This window comes from Macrobrachium rosenbergii, chromosome 54, assembly GCF_040412425.1.
Source record: "Macrobrachium rosenbergii isolate ZJJX-2024 chromosome 54, ASM4041242v1, whole genome shotgun sequence".
NCBI classification, from domain to species: domain Eukaryota; kingdom Metazoa; phylum Arthropoda; class Malacostraca; order Decapoda; family Palaemonidae; genus Macrobrachium; species Macrobrachium rosenbergii.
Window position 1 is genome coordinate 18,324,999 of NC_089794.1, and position 19,474 is coordinate 18,344,472.

Sequence of the window (19,474 nt, forward strand, 5' to 3'; positions counted from 1 at the left end):
GATGGAAAAATAAGTAGATATTAATGTGAATTTATGAGTACTTGTGTATATAAGTGAATATAAATTACAAATGAAATCATTTACTGCATTTTAATATTTCCAATTATCACTTTTGGTTTTTCAATAAGTACTCAAGAACTGACCAAAACTTTGGACAAAAGAAACAGGTGTTAGATTGATGTGTTAAACAACTGTTCGTTATAAAATGAAGTGAAACAACTACTTCCGTTATACCTCTACGCTATATGATAAATAATGACACCATCGTACTGTAGTGTTGTATTTCACCTTCTTAAATGTGTATTGCAATCTCTTTGATAAGTCAAACAAAAAAAATGACAGAACATTACTGTATCCATTATATTTTCAACTTTTTTAAGTTGAACTTCAATGACAAGACATCAACTTACCATTGAAAACTCAAAGGCCTGGAACTAAGTATACACACAAAATATGAGAAAAACTTCTTATACCCTTCCAAAATACCAGTCTCAATCGTACATGAATACAATGCAGTCAAAAACCCATCCTTAATGAGTATACACTACAGCAAAAACTAACATAACTGATATGTCACACTATGCTTTTCATCCTGTCCTAGAGAGAAACTAGTTATTATTTTGCCATATCACAACTATTCATAGCTTGAGGATTCAAAGCTACTTGGTGTCTGGTCCCTTTGGAGGTAACTGAACCAAAATTCACTGCAGAACTAATAACTACTTGCATTACAGTACTGCACAATAGCAAGTATTGAAATCCAGCACTGCCTAATAATATGGATTTAAACTCTGTGACTACCACCAGTTGGCTAAAACTGCATGATCTATCACCCAACTGTTTGCAAAATGCCACTCACTTACAAGGACTATAAATCCTCTTAGTAATTTCATTCATGAAGCCCTTGCTAAGCCATCATTAAGCTCCTTACAGTTTTACAAGTCAGCATCTCCTGACAATAATCCATCATGAAAATCACTGTCATGGTCAGGCCAGGAAGAGTGAAGTGTACTGATGGAAAACTGAACAGTCTACAGTTATACCGGGAACTTATTATCTTGAACATAAATATCAATGACTAGATCACATGCTGTAACCCCCATCAATTGAAAATACTTCCAGTTGAAACAGGTATACTACATATGAGAAAATCACAGTACACAAAATATTGCAAGAGCAATGTCCAATAACTAAGATGTTAGTAGTCCAGTAATCACATGTTGACCTCTTCCTGACTAGTCAAAGTAAAAAAGGAAAATATCCTACCAATAAGAATCAGCATAAAAGATAAAACAATTTCTTTTAGGTACCTCAAAAAAATTTTAGTCTGCCAAAAACTGATAACATAATCCAGACAAGCATATACAACAGCTGAAATTAAAATAAAAAGGTAAATAAACAAAATGACAAAGGCAAGAATTCCAGATAAGAGTATCAGATGCAGGGACACATGTACCATAGTCACAGCAGATACTGGTAGGAGACCTACAATGAGAAGCAGTACGGAAATTCTTCCAGACTCAGGGATCAAAGCCATTAGGTACAATGCTTACGAAGCCCAAGGAGAAATTGAAAATATGCAACCATGGAGAAGAAATATAGGTAAGTTTATTCTGACAAGAGGTACAGACACCATCACTGAAAAAGATTGCTCTATTATACCTGGTGAGGCATACTCAACACAATACAGGCTTCTGAAGTTGATCTGATACTGATGGGTATAAAAATCGATGACGCAAGACCCAGTCTGGAGAAAAAAACACTGAACTGAGAACTGACGATGTTAAAAAGGAACAATAATACAGTGTCATCAAATATATCACCAAAGATGGTCAATGGAACTGTGGAAAGAAGACATGCACACAGTAGCAGAAAAAAAATATATAAATGTAAAACCATTATCATTTTTACTATTAACCCCTTACTGGTGTATAAACATGACACTCAGACTGAGACAAAGCATAAATTTTCACAATAAAATTTGTTATTTGGATGCTTACCTACTATTAAAGATAGCCTACATCTTCACACCTGACTAGTGTGAAGATGTAAGCTGTCTCTGAAACTGTATTGAGAGAGACAATTAATATCCTGTTCTGTATTTAATTTCTATTTACAGCTTCTCTTTCAGGTCATTAACAAAAGCAATTAGTCACTTGAAAAAGAAAAACATCTTGTTGCTAATAGCCTCTACCAAGGACACGAGTTCCAAAGTACTTCCAGAGGCAGAGAGAGAGAGAGAGAGAGAGAGAGAGAGAGAGAGAGAGAGAGAGAGAGGAGCCGAGTTCGCTGCTGAATGAGTACAGAATTTTTTCTATTATAGTAATCCATGAGAACAATAGCAGAGGGTCTATAGTTAGGTGGGCCCATATTAAAAAAGATGGCGATGACTTGGACAAGTCCTTTGCACCACCCCAGGGAGAACAGTACATGATAGTGTCAACTAGCCTAAGGGCATAGGCTATGTACACATGCAGATGTCCTACACAGTGCATTAAACCACTTCATGTATGGGATTTGAATCTATGCATTCCGAGATATTCAGGGATGCATGGAACCAAACCCACACTTGTAAGCCAAGGGCAAACTGTGTAAAAGACAAAAATGGAAATTTTATAGTCGAACAAAATATATACTGAAACCAGCTAGTCATTTTTTTGAAAATCATCTGAATGAAGGAATATGAACTTAAGGATGTTGGTATTTGTTGTGAATTTTTTTTCCCACCTTCCCTAAACACTCTTTGTTGCAGATTCGTGGATTAAAGCATTATGACTTACTGCTATCTGTGACCCAGCGATAATGTTTCAAATTGGAAGTCCTCTTGTATGAGGTTTGTATTATTACTAAGTATTTGGACACTAATTGACTGAACTATATATTTAAAGTTTAATTTCTGTGAATCAGTAAGGTAGGTTTTTTAATCATAAGCTAAAATATAACATTTATTGCAGGATTCTTAAGCCAAAATTGTCTTAGTGGATCTCAGTGACTTGCTAATTTTTACTATTGAAACCATACCACCTTAATATCACAGTATATCCTATTAGTGGATCTGGGTCCAACATTTTCTCACGACACAACATATACAGAATGATACAGAATATAACATCTGAAAATGTACTGAAATGTAACATGCAATGTAGGAGGCATAGCCAATGACAAAGAAAATTGCCAGGATTTAAAAAAAATATGTAAATAAAGAATGCATAGATTCAGGGCCAGATTGCAATGGCAAGATATCACTACAAAAGAAGATGGATGGGGAAATCTGGTATCCAGCAACAAGAAAATAGGGAAGGATCTCATGACTGAAACAGTCTGGATGTGACGAGAAGGAGAGACACAAGACTGAAGAGAGACACAAGACTGAAGACAAAGTAAAGAACTCATTGTACATCTTATTCCATAAAAACATAAATGATGATGGCAAAAGGGGCAAACGACCAACATAAAGGCACATGCACAAAATATGCAACTTGCATTCAGAGAACTAATGATGCTAAAGCCAACCCATAACCTAAAAAGCATCTGTATAAAATAGAGAGCATTCTTGTTATACGATAATGATACTGCATTGTATGACATATATTGTTGGTAACAAAAGATCTTATGTCATAACTTCTGTCAGTATAAAGGATAAAAACTCATGTTGTCTCTTTTCTACTTCAACTAATGAAAATAATGTACACTACAATCAACCAATAAAAATAATGTATACTAAGTATATTACATTTAATGTTAAGCAGATTAGCCAAAAATTCCTTAACATTGTGAACAGATCAAATGACTCAACAAGCAACCAATTTTCTACTAATCTTTGTCTTGCACTACATAGCTCCAACCTCCTACTAAAACCAGACTCTTTGACTACCCTACGCTGACCTTTGCACAAGATGGATGATAGAATATGCAGTGAACGTTCGCCTTGTTCTTTCAGGTTTTGTTCCAACTAATCCAAAATTTCTCATTTAAAAAGCAAAAACTGGAACAATTCTGGGAAAAAGGAGAGGGTTTCAATACATGTAACATGGTCACTTATTTCAAGGATATGGAAGGAATGTTGAAAGGATATTGCAAAATCTAAAATATGACAAGCAGTGACAAATCCTGCAGAAGCCTTACAGGTTTTATGTAAAAAAATGGGCATTTTACATAACTCCAGCTTGAGTTATATAAAATACCTATTCAGTCTAACAGTATGTATGAAATCATAGGTACTAATGTAAATAATAATAATAATAATAATAATAATAATAATAATAATAATAATAATAATAATAATACATTAAACTATTTACAATACTGCAAAAACTTCCAGGTCAATTTTTGTTTCGCATATATAGACCACTGGTTTACACAATAGGTAACCTGTAAAAAAAATGTTTTGTGACTTCTCATGAACACAACAATAATAATAACAAAAATATAATTGTAATAATTACAATAATAATAACCTAGTCTAATAATGATGAAAATTTAGTATATATTTTTTCTTTGTGATGGCAGGACAGGTGCCTAAGTGATTTCAATCTATATACCAGAGAAAATTTTTTCCATCACATGGAGGGATTTACTATATGAATATTTTGTGTGAAATCTATTTCCAGATAAACATCAACATCATGACTTACCAACAGAGAGCATAATTTTAAATCTAAAAGCATAAGACCCTGTTTCTATTCTTATCCCTGCTAAGAATATCAAGACTCTGTTAACTTCGTTAAAACCGTACACTTACACACCTCACCAAGCAGTCCTTCAACAATTTTACATGATCCCTTTACTGACCTACTATGTGCAGATTACATAAATATTTACTACCGTACAACAGCCTTGGATAATGACAACCTCTCCATGAATTGTATCCACTATAACCTACCATCTGCACACATTGGTGCCATATGGTAAAACACATTCCATCAACAAAGCCTTAATTCCACATGGTTACTTTCTCTCACCTACAAAAACCATGGTACCATATGGTCAATTTCTTGTTATTCAACCCATGGTTAAGGACCAGACAAGTTAACTTTCATTTAAGACCATTTGAACCAGGACGACAGGTAACCAGTCTTTTGGGGAGTGCCTCCAGAGCTGCCATTGCTGGCATTGCTAGCAGCTGGTGATGTTGGCGATGGTGGGGCACTTCCCTCCTTCTTTTCTGTGACACTGCCTCCCTCTTTCTCATTTTCTCCAGCTTCCTCCTTCTCTTCTTCCTCTTCTTCCCCACCATCTTTCTTTTCCTCTTTCTCGTCATCCTCATTTTTCTTGCCTGTCTCATCTGTTGCCTGGAAAAGATAATGAAAAAATTATTCTTTCATAGCTACAAGGGCACATAAATGTATTTTTCAACAAGAATATCAGTAACAACACAAGGAAGGCCTAGGATTACTGATACATGTCAATCAAATACTAACAACATCTACTGTTATATTCTAAACAATACATCACAAAAACACTACTACTTCAAAACTTCCTGTAATGTGTACCACACTTATAAATGTTACCACAGTAGGTTGTGTTCAGTTAGTAGTAACAGGTTTTACTTCTTTTAGTCGCAATGGTACAGCAATGTGGCAGAAATGCATCAAAATATTTTGTTGCAGCAAGACACAGTGCCAAGCCATAAACAAATGAGGTGGACAGATCATTTAGGATTTTAAGAAGCTCTGTCATTTATATCAAGGTGAAATAAGGAGACACTTGGCATACATTCCTACAGTACTCCTTTCTCTTGTTGTCAGGTCCTCAAGTTCTATTAGTCCAATGCCACCTTCCATCAAATCTGGTCATCAGAATTGGAGCAGTTCAGGGCCTTTGAACTAGAATGACTCAGTTCTTCAGTAGTAGAGAGGCTGGATTCCTCAGAAGCGGAACAGCACAGACCCATGCTAACAGAAATCATGATCAACAATCCAAACTAGAGAAAATTTCATGAGAGGTTCTCTCTCTTGGCAAAAGAAAGGAAACTGATACTATCATTTTTCCTGCAATACCGACAACGAGATAACAGCACTACTGACACAAGTCTTCTCTCACTTAAGTGCACTAAGTCCAATAAATCTCAAATCAAATGCAAAGAGGATTCAATGGAAAAGAGCAAGGTAATGAAAAAGATGAAAAGAGAAAATTAAGTAAGAAAGGCCATTCTTCATAGACATACAAATACCAAACTAGGTTGACAACCGAGTCCCAGTGAGCTTTATTGCTTCCTCCTAGTACAGCAGAAGTTTTTGTACTGCTATGCAAGCGTTACTCTTGCCCCTCACCCAGGAGTCTGTTACTGCTAGACATTGTAAATGCATAAAATAGTAGCTCTGCCTGAAGAGAATAATAGCACTAAGGGCTCAAACTTTGTGAACTCTACAAAGTTTTTTTTTAAGAACAAACATGGCAGTGTGGTCTAATCCCTTAGTAATGAAATGCATGTTTTTCTGAGCTATTACTTGGCACAGCAGTGTCTCACTTATGTCAGTCCTATCTATGTTGGAAAGGGAGTTGAAAGATGATTTCAAAGAATCATGTAAGCAGCCATGGAGCAAGCTTTTGCAATGAATTCAGGGGAGGTGAGACCTCCTATTGTCAACAACTGCAGTTGGCAGCATGAGCCAAAACTTAACAGAGTTCAAAAATATGTTTGATGTATGGGTTTTAGAACAGAAGTAAGATTACTCTTATTAAAAAGTGTTTTAGCAAGATCACTGAATTATATTCAAGTTACATTAATGGATGTATACCATGAGTGAAGCATCAATTTTCTTTACTTATTTCTCTTAAGCTTCAAGACCTTTCTATAGCTTCATAATTTCAGAGCCCAGGAATTCTACATCAGTTAAACCTGGCCATACCAGCCAATAATGGATACAAACCAATTGGGCAGCCTGAATTCTCTCATTGGTTTCCTTCTGCATTCCCAGTTCATAGTTTCTCACATCCTCTAATGTCATTCCGTGCCACTCATCTATCCAGGCAAATGCCTGACGATGTCCCAAAAGCAAAACGTTCCGAATTGCCTGAAAAGAAAACACCACTAGTTGGTTCAGTCTTGCTATGGCAAGAATGTCAATCATAATTTTACTTGATAATGTAAGAGGCTAAATCAATACTCACAAAGCAAAAATATGAAAGTTCTTAGAGTAATTTTGGCTTAATACCTACCGCTTTACAAATAGTCTTTACACCTAACAGGATACGCTAGAACTAATAAACTCCTACTAAAACATGAGGTCTGTATTTATGGAAATGTAAGTGATTCTAAATATTTTTTCAGTCTATGAAACAATTATAACAAACTTTTTTTTTTTTTTACTTGTGCCAAGTAGCTACTTGACACAGAGGTAATACAGTTAGCCCCTCAGTTTACAATATCTGACTGGAGAACTATACAAAGTTAATATGAAGTAACCATTTAATGGAGACCATATCAATACCGTACCATTATTGTTAAATGACATTCAGGAAACACATACAAGATTAAGTATATTATCAAACAATACACTCACTTGTGTCATAGGTTATCTGTTCACCTCTTCACTAACTTCAGATGTGATGACACTGCTATGTGTAAAGTTTGTTTTTCCTGTACAGTATTTTACAGAAGTAAAAATGCGCAGGTTTCCCACTAGGTCAGTGTCACCCTAGTCTGCTACTACAGTTGATTTAAAAATGAAAGTTTCATTATTGTACTTTGGCAACCATCATCATATAAGTTTTACACAAACTTTTCTCTCCGTCGAATTAGATGTACAATAAATCTCCCCACTCTCCCGTGTCCCATGCTCCTCTTCCCCAAACTCCCATCAGGTCAAAGTTTCTATCTGTCACCCTTTTCCATGATTTCCCAGACCGTTCTAACCAAATGGCCCTAATTCACTCCCATAACATGTCAAAATCACCTCAATCGTTTCTTGATAACATATCTCTCTACCAATTCCTCATTAGCAACAGGATCTTACCACATTATTCCAGTCCTGAATCTTAATATTCCAAGATCGTACCTTTTCGAAATCTTCATGTTTCATATCCTGGCATCCAACTGATCAAAATGTGTCATAATATGATTTGTTATATGGTGAAGGATTGGGTGGCTGCAACAAAATGTACATTTCAAAAGTACAATGCAGTATGGTTAAATACACTGATATAATAAGAATGAAAGACAGCAAGAGATGAATTCTCCTTGTACTAACCCTTTGTATCCAATCTTCAACTTTGGTCTGAAGGCCAAACACTTGGAATGAAACATCAACTAGCTTATATGAGCACATAATGATGTCCGCAGTATCCCGCCAACCTTCCTGCAATGGTCCTCGGCCTGTTTTTGCTGACTTAAAGATGGACAGGTCCTGGAAAACACAGCAAATTAAAAGTAGTCATGATGAAAACTTAATATCTTTTGAAGCACTGTATATCTGTACATGACAAGTTGCATTAAACCTTAAAGCAGAAGATAAGTAGAATAAATGAAAGAAAAAAGTTCAGACAAAACTTGTACAGGCAGAAAAAAGCACAAAAAACTTCTTGAAAATAAGTAAGATGGAGTCAAAGACAAAAAAGCCAACTGCAATTCCAACAGACCTCTTCTTTCTTGTAGTGTTTTTCATCTATTGGGTCCGTAAGGATGTCTACGTGGTCTACCAAGCGTTGCTTCAATTCTTCCTCATTCACATTTAAACACTAAAATAATGAACAAGATTACAGACTGTAACTACCACTGAAAGCAGCATGATATTATCAAAGAAAATTGTCATAACTGAGAAGTTTATATTATCAAATATTAATGCAATATCTACGGGGGAAACCAAGCAGTATATTCTATGCTAAAACTTTTAACAAGATCAGGCTGTACAGAAGTGTACCTGTTTAAGCTCTATCATGGTTCACAATCAATTATGCCATACAGCAAACTTTACCATATTTCCAAAGTTAAATTAAAAAAACAAGCAGAGAAAAGATAAAACCAATGCTGTTGAAAATAAACATAGTCATTGTGGGTAACGTAAATGATCCTTCCTCACATTTTCTGAGGAGCCGTTGTTATTTTCATACCGAGTTCGGATCTTGATGTTGAGCCTAGGTATCACGGAGCACTGAAAAAGAAAAAAAATATTTGAACAACACTGTATTTGTGTGATAAGGCTTTTGTCAGGCTACAGTAATCTAGTTTATCCTTTTTTTACCATTATGCTATTTCCCCTAACAAGGGTGGTTCCTTGGAAAATAAAGACAATGATCACTTTCACATTTATACTTAAACCACTGAATCATGCATGATCCACCTTTCTAGATAACTTCCATTATATCTGTAACTTTTATACCTCGACAGCAGGCTCATTAGCAGTATGTCAAACCCAAGTACACACACTAAACCATTCATCTTTATCTCACACACACACACTCCCACTTTCTGCATGTTGTGGCCCCTCGTTTCCAGTATCTTTCTCTTATCATCTATCCAGCTTTCAAGAGCTTCCTCTCTTCCTTCCTCTTACCACTTCCAAATTGCATGCTCTTTTCACCAACTTATCCTTCGTAATCTCAAAACACACTGATCCATCCTTTCACCTGTGTAAACCCTCTTACATAACTCCACATTTCTTGCCATTTGAATTTTTCTCATGCCATATACACTGGACAAATCATTCACCACTATAGCTTCCACCTTTTCCTCTCCTTTGCATTCAACATCCACACTCCACTTCCCCTAAGGAGAGCTAGCTCTACTCTTCATTCCTTCATTCCAACCCTGGTTTTTATAAATATTATGAGTTTCCACCCAATCTTTTGCCCTTGATATGGCCTACAAAACCACACAAGGCACGATGGAAATGAAAGCTTTGGCAATACTAAGAGCAAATATATATATATATTTACGAAAAAGGACAATTAAGACTTTCACAAAATAAGAGGTTTTTTGTTTTGATGAGACTGCATTCATGATAAACTAGGCTCCCGGTAATCACCATTCTTGAATTAAGGCATTCAGAAACAATGACCAGAATGGCAATACAGTACTTTGATGTAAGGTATCTGTAGTAAACTTTGGTTAAACACATTCATTGTCAAAATTTAACTAATATCAACACTGCAACTGTAAAGACAAATAAAATACAGTACCGCAATACTTACTGTATATTCTGCAGCCATCAATCCAGACCATGAAAAAAAGGTGGAATAAAAAATGAGTATGTTGCCCAAAAATCTCAACAAATTCCTTTTCTAAGACAAAGTTAATAATATAATACATCATTATCTAATAATCAAAATTACAAATACAGTATACTCATATGTAAAATTACAGTCTACAAGCAACAGCAATCACTAAAGCAAAACTTATGTAATTCCCTACACCAAAAAATACTTCAACTCTAAACAAAAATGAGATGCAAATTCAATAAAATTAATGTTGATCAATTTACTTAAAAATGGAATGTATGCATTGAATAAACTGTACAGTATTACAGTTCTGATCAATATGTACAACAATGAAATACCTACCCCTTACAGATTTACAAGGCACAGCGATAATTAATGGACAAACAACGAAACGACACTAAATGTCTAAGTTAAGTGGGAGGGGGTCAACACAGATGCCGTTATAGCCTTATCACTTGTATGCCTGCATGAAACGTGAGTCCCAAAAGCCATCATTTACCGTACTCTAAAATGTTTTGATTTTGCCAAGCCAAAAGTATAAGAGCAGTATGTTACGAAGCCAACTGATTACAACAGAAATTCTCAACCTCACCCCATGATGGTAGTCTGACAAGAACTTTCTGCAAGAAATTAACGTATGAGATGGCTAATAAAGCTTTTAAGTGCATCTATAAAACATATCACTGTGTTATTAAAAGGGCTTGCTCTCTTCAAATTCAGTTTTCCAAAATCATTCATATATCTATTACCCATAAAACATCAGTTAGAGTGATACTGTACGCATAATGAATAATAAAACAAATATTCTGTAATCCATCAGCATAAAAAGACTTCCCAAATCTGTACGATGTTATTACTGACATAAAGTTTGTTTCATCGCAAACGCATTACTTGTAATCAATACACATGCATAGGGTTCATAAGCTCCAGACATATCAGTCTTTTACTTAACAAACAAAAGAAGAACAGCAGTAGCCCTGTATACAAGCCTCTAGGTCCCTGGCTCCCCAGCAGATAACTACCTCACTTCTTGCGAGTGCATAACTGTACACAGTTCAGCAGACTTCCCAAAGATCTTTCCTATTTTCAAGAGTGTCCTTAAATTAAATATTTAAATTACCTATTTTACTTATTCCATCAATTACTCTTATTCCACCTAAATGACAAGTGACTTAGTGATAACTCTTTGCCCAAGAGGTTCCACTATCGGCATAATACTATGCTTTAGTTCACATTTGCTTGTTTCACAGCTGACTCATTACTTATAGTTTAGTCCAAATTTGTGGTCCATGGATTTCCTATGGTCAAAGCCTATGCATTTGAACCAAAGAGTCCCTCCAGATTCAGGTACGTTACTGCATTTTACAATTGCTTACACAATCACTATCAAACTGCTAAGTCTAGAACTCTTCCATTCTTGAAAGTACTGGGGGTTAATAATCCCAATATAAGCTAGAAGAACCCCTACAATGTCATCCTCTGTTATTATAAAGTAATCAATCACAAGCCACCTATTCAGAAGATTCTATCCTTGAGTCAAGCTATCTCTACAGTGAACTTTACTTGCCACTTTTCAATAAGCTATCATTAGCCCCTATACTCTGAACTACCTTTTCAACTGCAGTACTGTATGCCTATGCCCCTTAGTACTGTAAATTTGGTATGACACTGTGTTCCTCTGTTAGGTTATTTTTTACAGATACCATACTTTTAATGGCCGACTATTTTTTATTTTACTTTTGTGTTTTCACTTCATTATACCCTGATGATGGCCGTGATATTCTACAAGCACTGGCAACACTGTGAAAAATTTTCTTAATTCTACTTGCAGTCATATCCATTATTAAACTATAGCTTACCATGCGATAAAATCTGACATAACCACATTTGTGAGTGCCCCAGCGGGAAAAGGATATTTACATGACATTAAAAAAAAATATTTAATAACTTACTTATCTATCATCTATAATAAATACTATTTAGGCAAAAAAAAAAAATTCATGCAAAATCTTATAATACATGACGGCATTTTATAATCAAATACAATAATTACTTGGGGATGAGACTCTTGTTAATCACATTTTAGCAAATACAATACTGTATTACCTGTTTCTGTGTAAGGGTAGTAGTTCCAAGCTTTTTCCGTCAGGTAGATAAACCGAGGAACATAAGATCGAGCCCATACAGGTAATTTACTGAAAGAAAAACCATTTACTTAGTGACTTAGTATTTTGAACGTCTCCTGCTACCAGAGGAGTGAATTTTAGTAATGTTAAAATAATCAAGGAAGGTGTTCTACCACTGGAGATAGTCTTCATGAACTATTTTATTATGCAGAAAACTATCTATATTAATCTTGTGAAGCAAATATCCCAAAGTTAAGGCTCATCAATTAATCTTATATCTTTGAGCTGAGCATTAAAAATACTGAAGCTACGCCAAATATACAAAGTCTCAAGAGAGAAAATGACAACCAACCTGGAAAGATGTATCCTCTTCTCAGTAAACTGTCCCTCACCATGGGTTGGGTCCTCAAACGGATCATTTTCAATAACTTCAACACCCTCCCCGTCATGACTCTGCTCAGCACTGTGCCGTGCAATCATGTACAGCTGTCCAATATGGTACTGAAATAAAGGAACAACATTATTTTTAATATTAGTATGATTTTTTTCTCAAGCAAACATTTTGCTATCCAAAATGCCGTAGCTATATAAGAAACATACAGCAGTAAGTAAAGTGCACTGGCCATTACTCCGGCAACACAATAGATAAGAAACAATATATTTTAAAACATTACAATAATACCCTTATAATTTCACAACTGAATTATGGTTGCTTTACATTTGCTAATACCAATGTTATATTCAGAGCTCAATATATAATGTCCACTGCATGCTACGACCACCACTGTCTTCACAGAAAAAATACCTCAATAAATTTACTATTAATGAAATAGGTTCCTGTAAGAACGATATCATTTTCTTTCTTACTATAATCAGAGAACCACAGTAATATATAGGTTTTAAAAGCTTGTAATTAAACAGTGAGACATATTTTAATGAGTTTTCCCCTAGAACTTGGATGTACTTTTTTCCATGTAGCAGTCTTCAGAAATGAGTAATAACAGAGATCACGTTCACTGAGAAAGTAGTATTACGCAACTTCTAGAGGTTTTTTCTAGTTTGATAAAGTTATTCTTTAGTTGTGTATATGAACAATTAGATCTATTATTATTTCTTCATACGAAAAGCAACGAAACAATGTAGCCTACACAGTGTATGGAAGGCTGCAATTCATTTACCAAGCATTTTCTGTATACTTATTATGGAGTTGAATATCAAATTCACCTGAATCACATCAAAACTGATAAGAATATCTACACCTCACCAGGTTTAAAATTAATGCTACTGTCAAATATTGTTCTGTATGCCGATGATGCTGATGATGCAATACTTGTGGGTGTAGTAAAGCCTCCACTTATGAGGAATGAAGCTGCTCTCAGCCTCAATTGGACATGGAATGGATCAGTGAATGATGTAGTCAGTGGGGTATGAGGCTGAACTCCAGTAAAACAAAAACACTATTGATTAGCAGATATCCAACAGATTTCCAACCCCATCCTCCACTTCAGGTGGATGGGACTTTGCTGAATGAGTCTGAAGCTTTAACCATTCTAGGTGTAACTTTTGACTCACACCTTACTTTTAAGAACATACTGAAACTTTCAGCAAATGCCACACAAAAGTTAGGTACTGTCACCTTTTCATAAGTTGTATTTTAAGAGTTCTTTCACATTCACAATTGATCCATGATCCCCTTTTCCTTCTGAGAGCAACCAGATTTGCTGAACACCAGCACCAATATGCAGTACAGCAAATGTGCCTCGCTGTCGAACTTTTCAGTTCCAGAGGTCATTTATTCCTCACACCGTTGGACTGTGGAACCACCTCCCAGAGGAAGTCATACAATTGGAACTTCAGAAGTTCAAGAGAAGATGCAATGCATTACTATCATAATACAATTCAACTTGTATTTTAATATTTTACTTATATTCTTATTTATTTATTTATTTGTTAATTTATCTGTTTTTCTAATAACTAATCTCCTCTGTCTGTATTTCCCTTTACCTTCAGTTACTTCTTTCGAATGAGCATCATATTCTACAAGAAAAATGTCTTAAACACTATGGGGGACCTTACACAATGCTTGCCATCACACATAGCACCTTGACATCTCAAGTAGGCGAATACAAAACAATACTGAAGAGAATAGAGGTGACTGTAAAACGTCGGGAACAGGTTCTGCAGATAAAAACAAAAAACCTCTCCAGAGTGCCATGTCCTGACCTAACCAGACCTTACCTTCCCAAGTTACACTAAACATCAGACAATAGACTAAGCATCCATTCAGAGGTAGTCCTGTTGTTCTGCAAACTACCTGGGAAAAGCTAGTTACAGACAAGAACAGCAAACACTGAAAACAGAGTTATAAAGTGAACAAAGAAGGGTTATCGAAGAAATTATCATAGGCTGTCTGTTACCTTAGGCTAGCTGGGTGGTTTGCAAAACAACCGAGCTACCTCCAAACGGAAGCTTAGTCCCTTGTCTCCGGTGTTTAATGTTACTTGGGGAGGGTCAAGGGGGCAAAGCCCCTCTGGTCAGATCAGGGTATGACGCTGTAAGTGAGGTTAGAAAGGTAAGGTCTGGTCAGGCCAGAACATGGCATTCTAGGAAAGGTTAGGCTTGTTGTCGTTGCTGAACTACTGATATTTCTCGAGGTTTGGGCATAGATATAAAATGTCTTAAACTTTAAGGGAAAACATGTTAAAGTGCAAGCCACAACTGTAAGCAATGATGGTGGCACTACACAGGCTATAAATATTACTGGTACTAGCCCAGGCCTGTGTTTCGTCCAAAACTGATTGGTGACTGCCTGGCCTATGGTACCATCAGCAAATCAGGATTTATCTTCCTGAAAGTCTTAAATTCATAATGGCTAATGGTATTTCTAAGTATTAGCTCTGCACGGACTGTATGGAACGATTCCGCATATACAAGAGACATTAGGGAGCCATATGTTCAAGAAGGGATTGGCTAAGGAAATCTATTATAAAAGGAACCATAATAACCTAAAGTACCCTAAACTAACCCGGTAAGCCATGTTACTTAGCTGGGGGGCTCCAACCCCCGGAACCCCCGGTGATGGAAACTCCATTTTTTGCCAAATTTTCCCTATAACACCACGCATGCGAAATGGCAAAATTATAATCAGTTCTGAGGTTGATTACAGGTTAATTACAGTCGAGCGACAAAAAATAACAGTAAATTCTTTACAAGCAAGCAAAATAGGCCTAGGCTACTATAGAAAAAGTAAATTCCCAAGGTAAATAACTGACGCAGAGCTAAAACTTAGGCTAGTTCTACCTGGCTAACTATTACATAGGCCCACCTAAGCTCGACAAACATCAAATAACTTAGTTCTAGAATTTAAGACACACAAACCTAAGCCTAGGCCTATTACCCTAACGTAACGTCATTTTCGTTATAACAAATCTAAAAATATGGTTTACTGTTGCCTAAACTTAGACGTCATTGATAAATCGACTGAGCTTCGGTCTTTCACATCAAATCTATAACGAGTTTCGATGGGTCAGCTTAGGCATAACCTGTTGACCTGATCCACTGTAAAGGAAGCTGTTATCGAAGTCTAAGCAGTTTATATATTACAACGTACCTCCTCCACACTCATGGGCATGCAGATTCTGTATTCCTTCAACATTCTGTGAATTTCCTGGCTGGGGAATGAAGCGCACGACAGATTTCAGGGCCCAGATCAGCTGGTGACCCAGACTCCCAGTCTTCTACTTTGCCAATGGAGGATGTTGTTTTGAAGTACAGTTCATTACGCTTGAAAAGGTGAAATTGGCCTTTATTATTTTCCGTGATTATCTCTTCCTGTTATGTTTTACTCTCCGTTGCTGTTCAGATTATTATCAAGTTTTAAAATTATATTTTAATCTAGAATTCATGCCTAAATTGCGTGGCATGGTCCGGATTTAAGAAAACTTTCCAATAGTTCCCTCAATTCTCTTGTCCAACCAACCTGGAATCGATTTGTTTTGAAACTGTATTCTCCTTGTCAGGGTTTGATAATTGCCCAAATTTTCTCATAAAAAGTCCTAAGTCAAAAATTTATTAAATTTAGTATATTTCATTAAGAAATTACTAGCATTCCTGGACACATTCTAACAAGTTGACGATGAGGGAGCGTTCTTTTCGCATTGATTTTTTTTTTTTATCCACGCAGTAAAGACTAGCAGATGGGACTGTGATATTTCTACGCATGGCCTACCTTTCATTTACGCTTCTTTTTCCAGATAAATTAAGATATCCTATGTAATAGGCTCATTCTTGTTTTTAACTTACTCATTTTGACATTCCATCCACTTTTCCTGAGTTTGTTAGCTTCGACACCCTATGGGAAACTCTAACCTAATCCTCTGGAGTTTATTTACGAAAAAAGCGTTTCGTAACTGCCCTAGACGTCGTATTTGACGGAACTAAGTAATAATAGCTATCATGGGAGCAACCAAGAAAATCAGATTAGATAATTTATGCCCTCATGGATAAAAGTGTGTCAGCTATATCGACTCTGGATGAAGATGAATTCAAAGGCAAAAATTCTAATTCAATGCATAATTCATCATTCATTTGTTGAGTATAATATGTATGATGATAATCAAATTTACAGATAACACACATTGTTGTATACCTGCATTTCTCACCTTTTCAATCCTTACTGCAGGCAAGCTTGTTTTCAATCAACAGGATCTTACACACAAGGCTCATTGACAGTACATTAAACCTTCACTTTCCTCTTGCAAACACTCTCTCTCACTGTCAGCTGAGGCTCCTCCTTTCTAATAGGCTACCCCTTTCACTCCATCTGTCCAGCCCTTTACAAATCTTCCTCATCTCACTCCTCACAATACTTCAGAATTGTTCATTCTTTTCACCGCTCCCTCCATTCTTTCCACATGGCCAGACCATCCCGGAACACTCTGATCCATCCTTTCGCCAAAGCTGACCTTTTTATCACGTTTCTTACCATTTTAGCTGTTCTTATGTAACATACATTACGAACACAGTTCATCTCCCTTGTCTGAACCCTTTTCCTTTCAACTGCATTCATTTTCATAAAGGAAAGTTGGCTCAACAATTCAGACATATTTCAGCCTTTGCTTCCTTAGGCACACCGCCATGCTTCTTCCTGGTCTTTCCCATGTATTCTGCTACTCTCCCAGCTTCGCCTGTTCTGTGATTCACCTCGTCTCCCATAGCCTACTTCCATCACCCGGCGTGTTTATTCTCAAATATTTACACTGATCTTCTGGTTCCGTTCTTCCACCATCCACGTCAGCACCCATTACTCTACTTTCCAAGTTTATATTTATCCTCATAACCTCGACCTTGCTATATTTATTGCGGACGTTCTTAGTTGTTTCCAGTATCCCCTGAAATTTCTCTTCACTATTCTCAGTCAGCACTGTATCGCCTGCAACCATCAGTCACGCTACATTCCATTCAGTATTCAGTTTTTTTTTTTTTACCTAACCACTTTGCAAGGTCTTTTATAACTGTTCCTTAACAAACGCTTGACACATACGACACAAACGGACAGACAGACCGACACAAACACACATCTCTCTCTCTCTCTCTCTCTCTCTCTCTCTCTATATATATATATATATATATATATATATATATATGTGTGTGTGTGTGTGTGTGTGTGTGTGTAAATATATATATATATATATATATATATATATATATATATATATATATATATATATATATATATATATATACTGTACTGTGTATATAAATTATAATATATATATATATATATATATATATATATATATATATATATATAGATAGATATATGTATGTCTATATACAGTATATTTATATATATATATATATATATATATATATATATATATATATATATATATATGTGTGTGTGTGTGTGTGTGTGTGTATACTGCATATATACATTATGCATTTAGGTGCATTATTCACAAGACCATAAAACAACCATAAATCAACCATAGACCTCGTAAGGCCACATACCGGAACACCCAAGTAGCTCGTGACAGAATTCATTACCCTCTCCGGGCGTAATTATCGCACTATATTAACCTCCTCCTAATTGCAATTAGGAATTATCCCCTTATCTTATCGGGAGTTCACTTCGAGAGAAATTATGGTAATTGTACTTTGGGCCGAAGGAGATGTAATGTAAGTCTCGCCGATAATTAGAGATGGGATATATCTCACAGAGAGAGAGAGAGAGAGAGAGAGAGAGAGAGAGAGAGAGAGAGAGAGAGAGAGAGAGAGAGAGAGAGAGATGTGTGCGTACTCATTATCATTGTAGATTCCTTTAATGTGACCACTCGGACATATTTCTTGACTTTCCTATGGACGGAGAGGGAAAATTTCGGGTCAGATAAAGTTTAGAGGAGCTGGACAGTTTAATAGGCAGCGAGAAGCTAAAGAAAATGGAGGAAGAGTAAAAGGAAACAAGTAATAAATGCGCCGAAGTTTCTTTGGCGCAATCGAGTTTTCTGTACATCTTATAATCAAGGCCACCGAAAATAGATCTATCTTCAGGGCCACCGAAAGCAGGTCTATCTTTCGGTGGTCTCGATATAATGCTGTATGAACCGCGGTCCATGAAACTTTAACCATGGCCCGGTAGTGGACTAGCCTATATCGTTGCCAGAAGCACGATTATAGCTGAATTTAACCTTAAATAAAATAAAAACTACTGACGCTAGAGGGCTGCAATTTGGTATGTTTGATGAGTGGAGGGTGGATGATCAACACACCAATTTGCAGCCCTCTAGCCTCAGTAGCTTTTAAGATCTGAGGACAGAGAAAAAAGTGGGGACAGAAAAAGTTCGGACGGACAGACAAAGCCGGCACAATAGTTTCCTTTTTACAGAAATCTAAAAAGCAATATACCCAGGGCTTGAGGGATGCTGCAAATAGCCTTTAAGATAATCTAAATCACGCCAAATAAGGCACACTGTAGGCGGCATCACTCAAGGGATGTAAATGTTCAAAGAAATTTACAACTGCTTGTCTTAATAAACCTTAGGGCTATTCATTGTCTGAAGTCACACTGCTCTTCTCCTATCAGTCCCGCCGTCATCTGTCTAACTTTCTCAGTCTAATTTCTACTGCCTTCCCAATTACTGAGTAATGTTATGTCCCTGTAATTCTTACAAACTCCTTTATCACCTTCG

General features: G+C 36.2%; 1 protein-coding gene across 1 annotated transcript; it reads right to left on the reverse strand.

Annotated features, from left to right (window-relative positions):
- Window positions 1–4,489: 4,489 nt before the first annotated feature.
- Window positions 4,490–16,050, reverse strand: rdgBbeta (cytoplasmic phosphatidylinositol transfer protein 1). The gene is made up of 8 exons (XM_067097541.1): window positions 15,895–16,050; window positions 12,637–12,785; window positions 12,257–12,353; window positions 9,021–9,092; window positions 8,581–8,679; window positions 8,193–8,348; window positions 6,873–7,016; window positions 4,490–5,291 (listed from the first exon to the last, which is right to left on the reverse strand). The coding sequence occupies exons 1-8, from the start codon at window positions 15,937–15,939 to the stop codon at window positions 5,040–5,042; spliced, it is 1,014 nt and encodes a 337-aa protein (XP_066953642.1). The 5' UTR covers window positions 15,940–16,050; the 3' UTR covers window positions 4,490–5,039.
- Window positions 16,051–19,474: the final 3,424 nt, after the last annotated feature.

What these genes read in the sequence shown, in the direction of transcription:
- rdgBbeta (XM_067097541.1), bottom strand. Translation starts at nt 15,939, where the DNA reads ATGTTGAAGGAATACAGAATCTGCATGCCCATGAGTGTGGAGGAG. An exon ending in AAGAGGATACATCTTTCCAG is followed by an intron (nt 12,354 to 12,636) that starts GTTGGTTGTCAT and finishes TTTTTCTTTCAG; the next exon opens with TAAATTACCTGTATGGGCTC. An exon ending in AACACTACAAGAAAGAAGAG is followed by an intron (nt 8,349 to 8,580) that starts GTCTGTTGGAAT and finishes TGTGTTTTCCAG; the next exon opens with GACCTGTCCATCTTTAAGTC.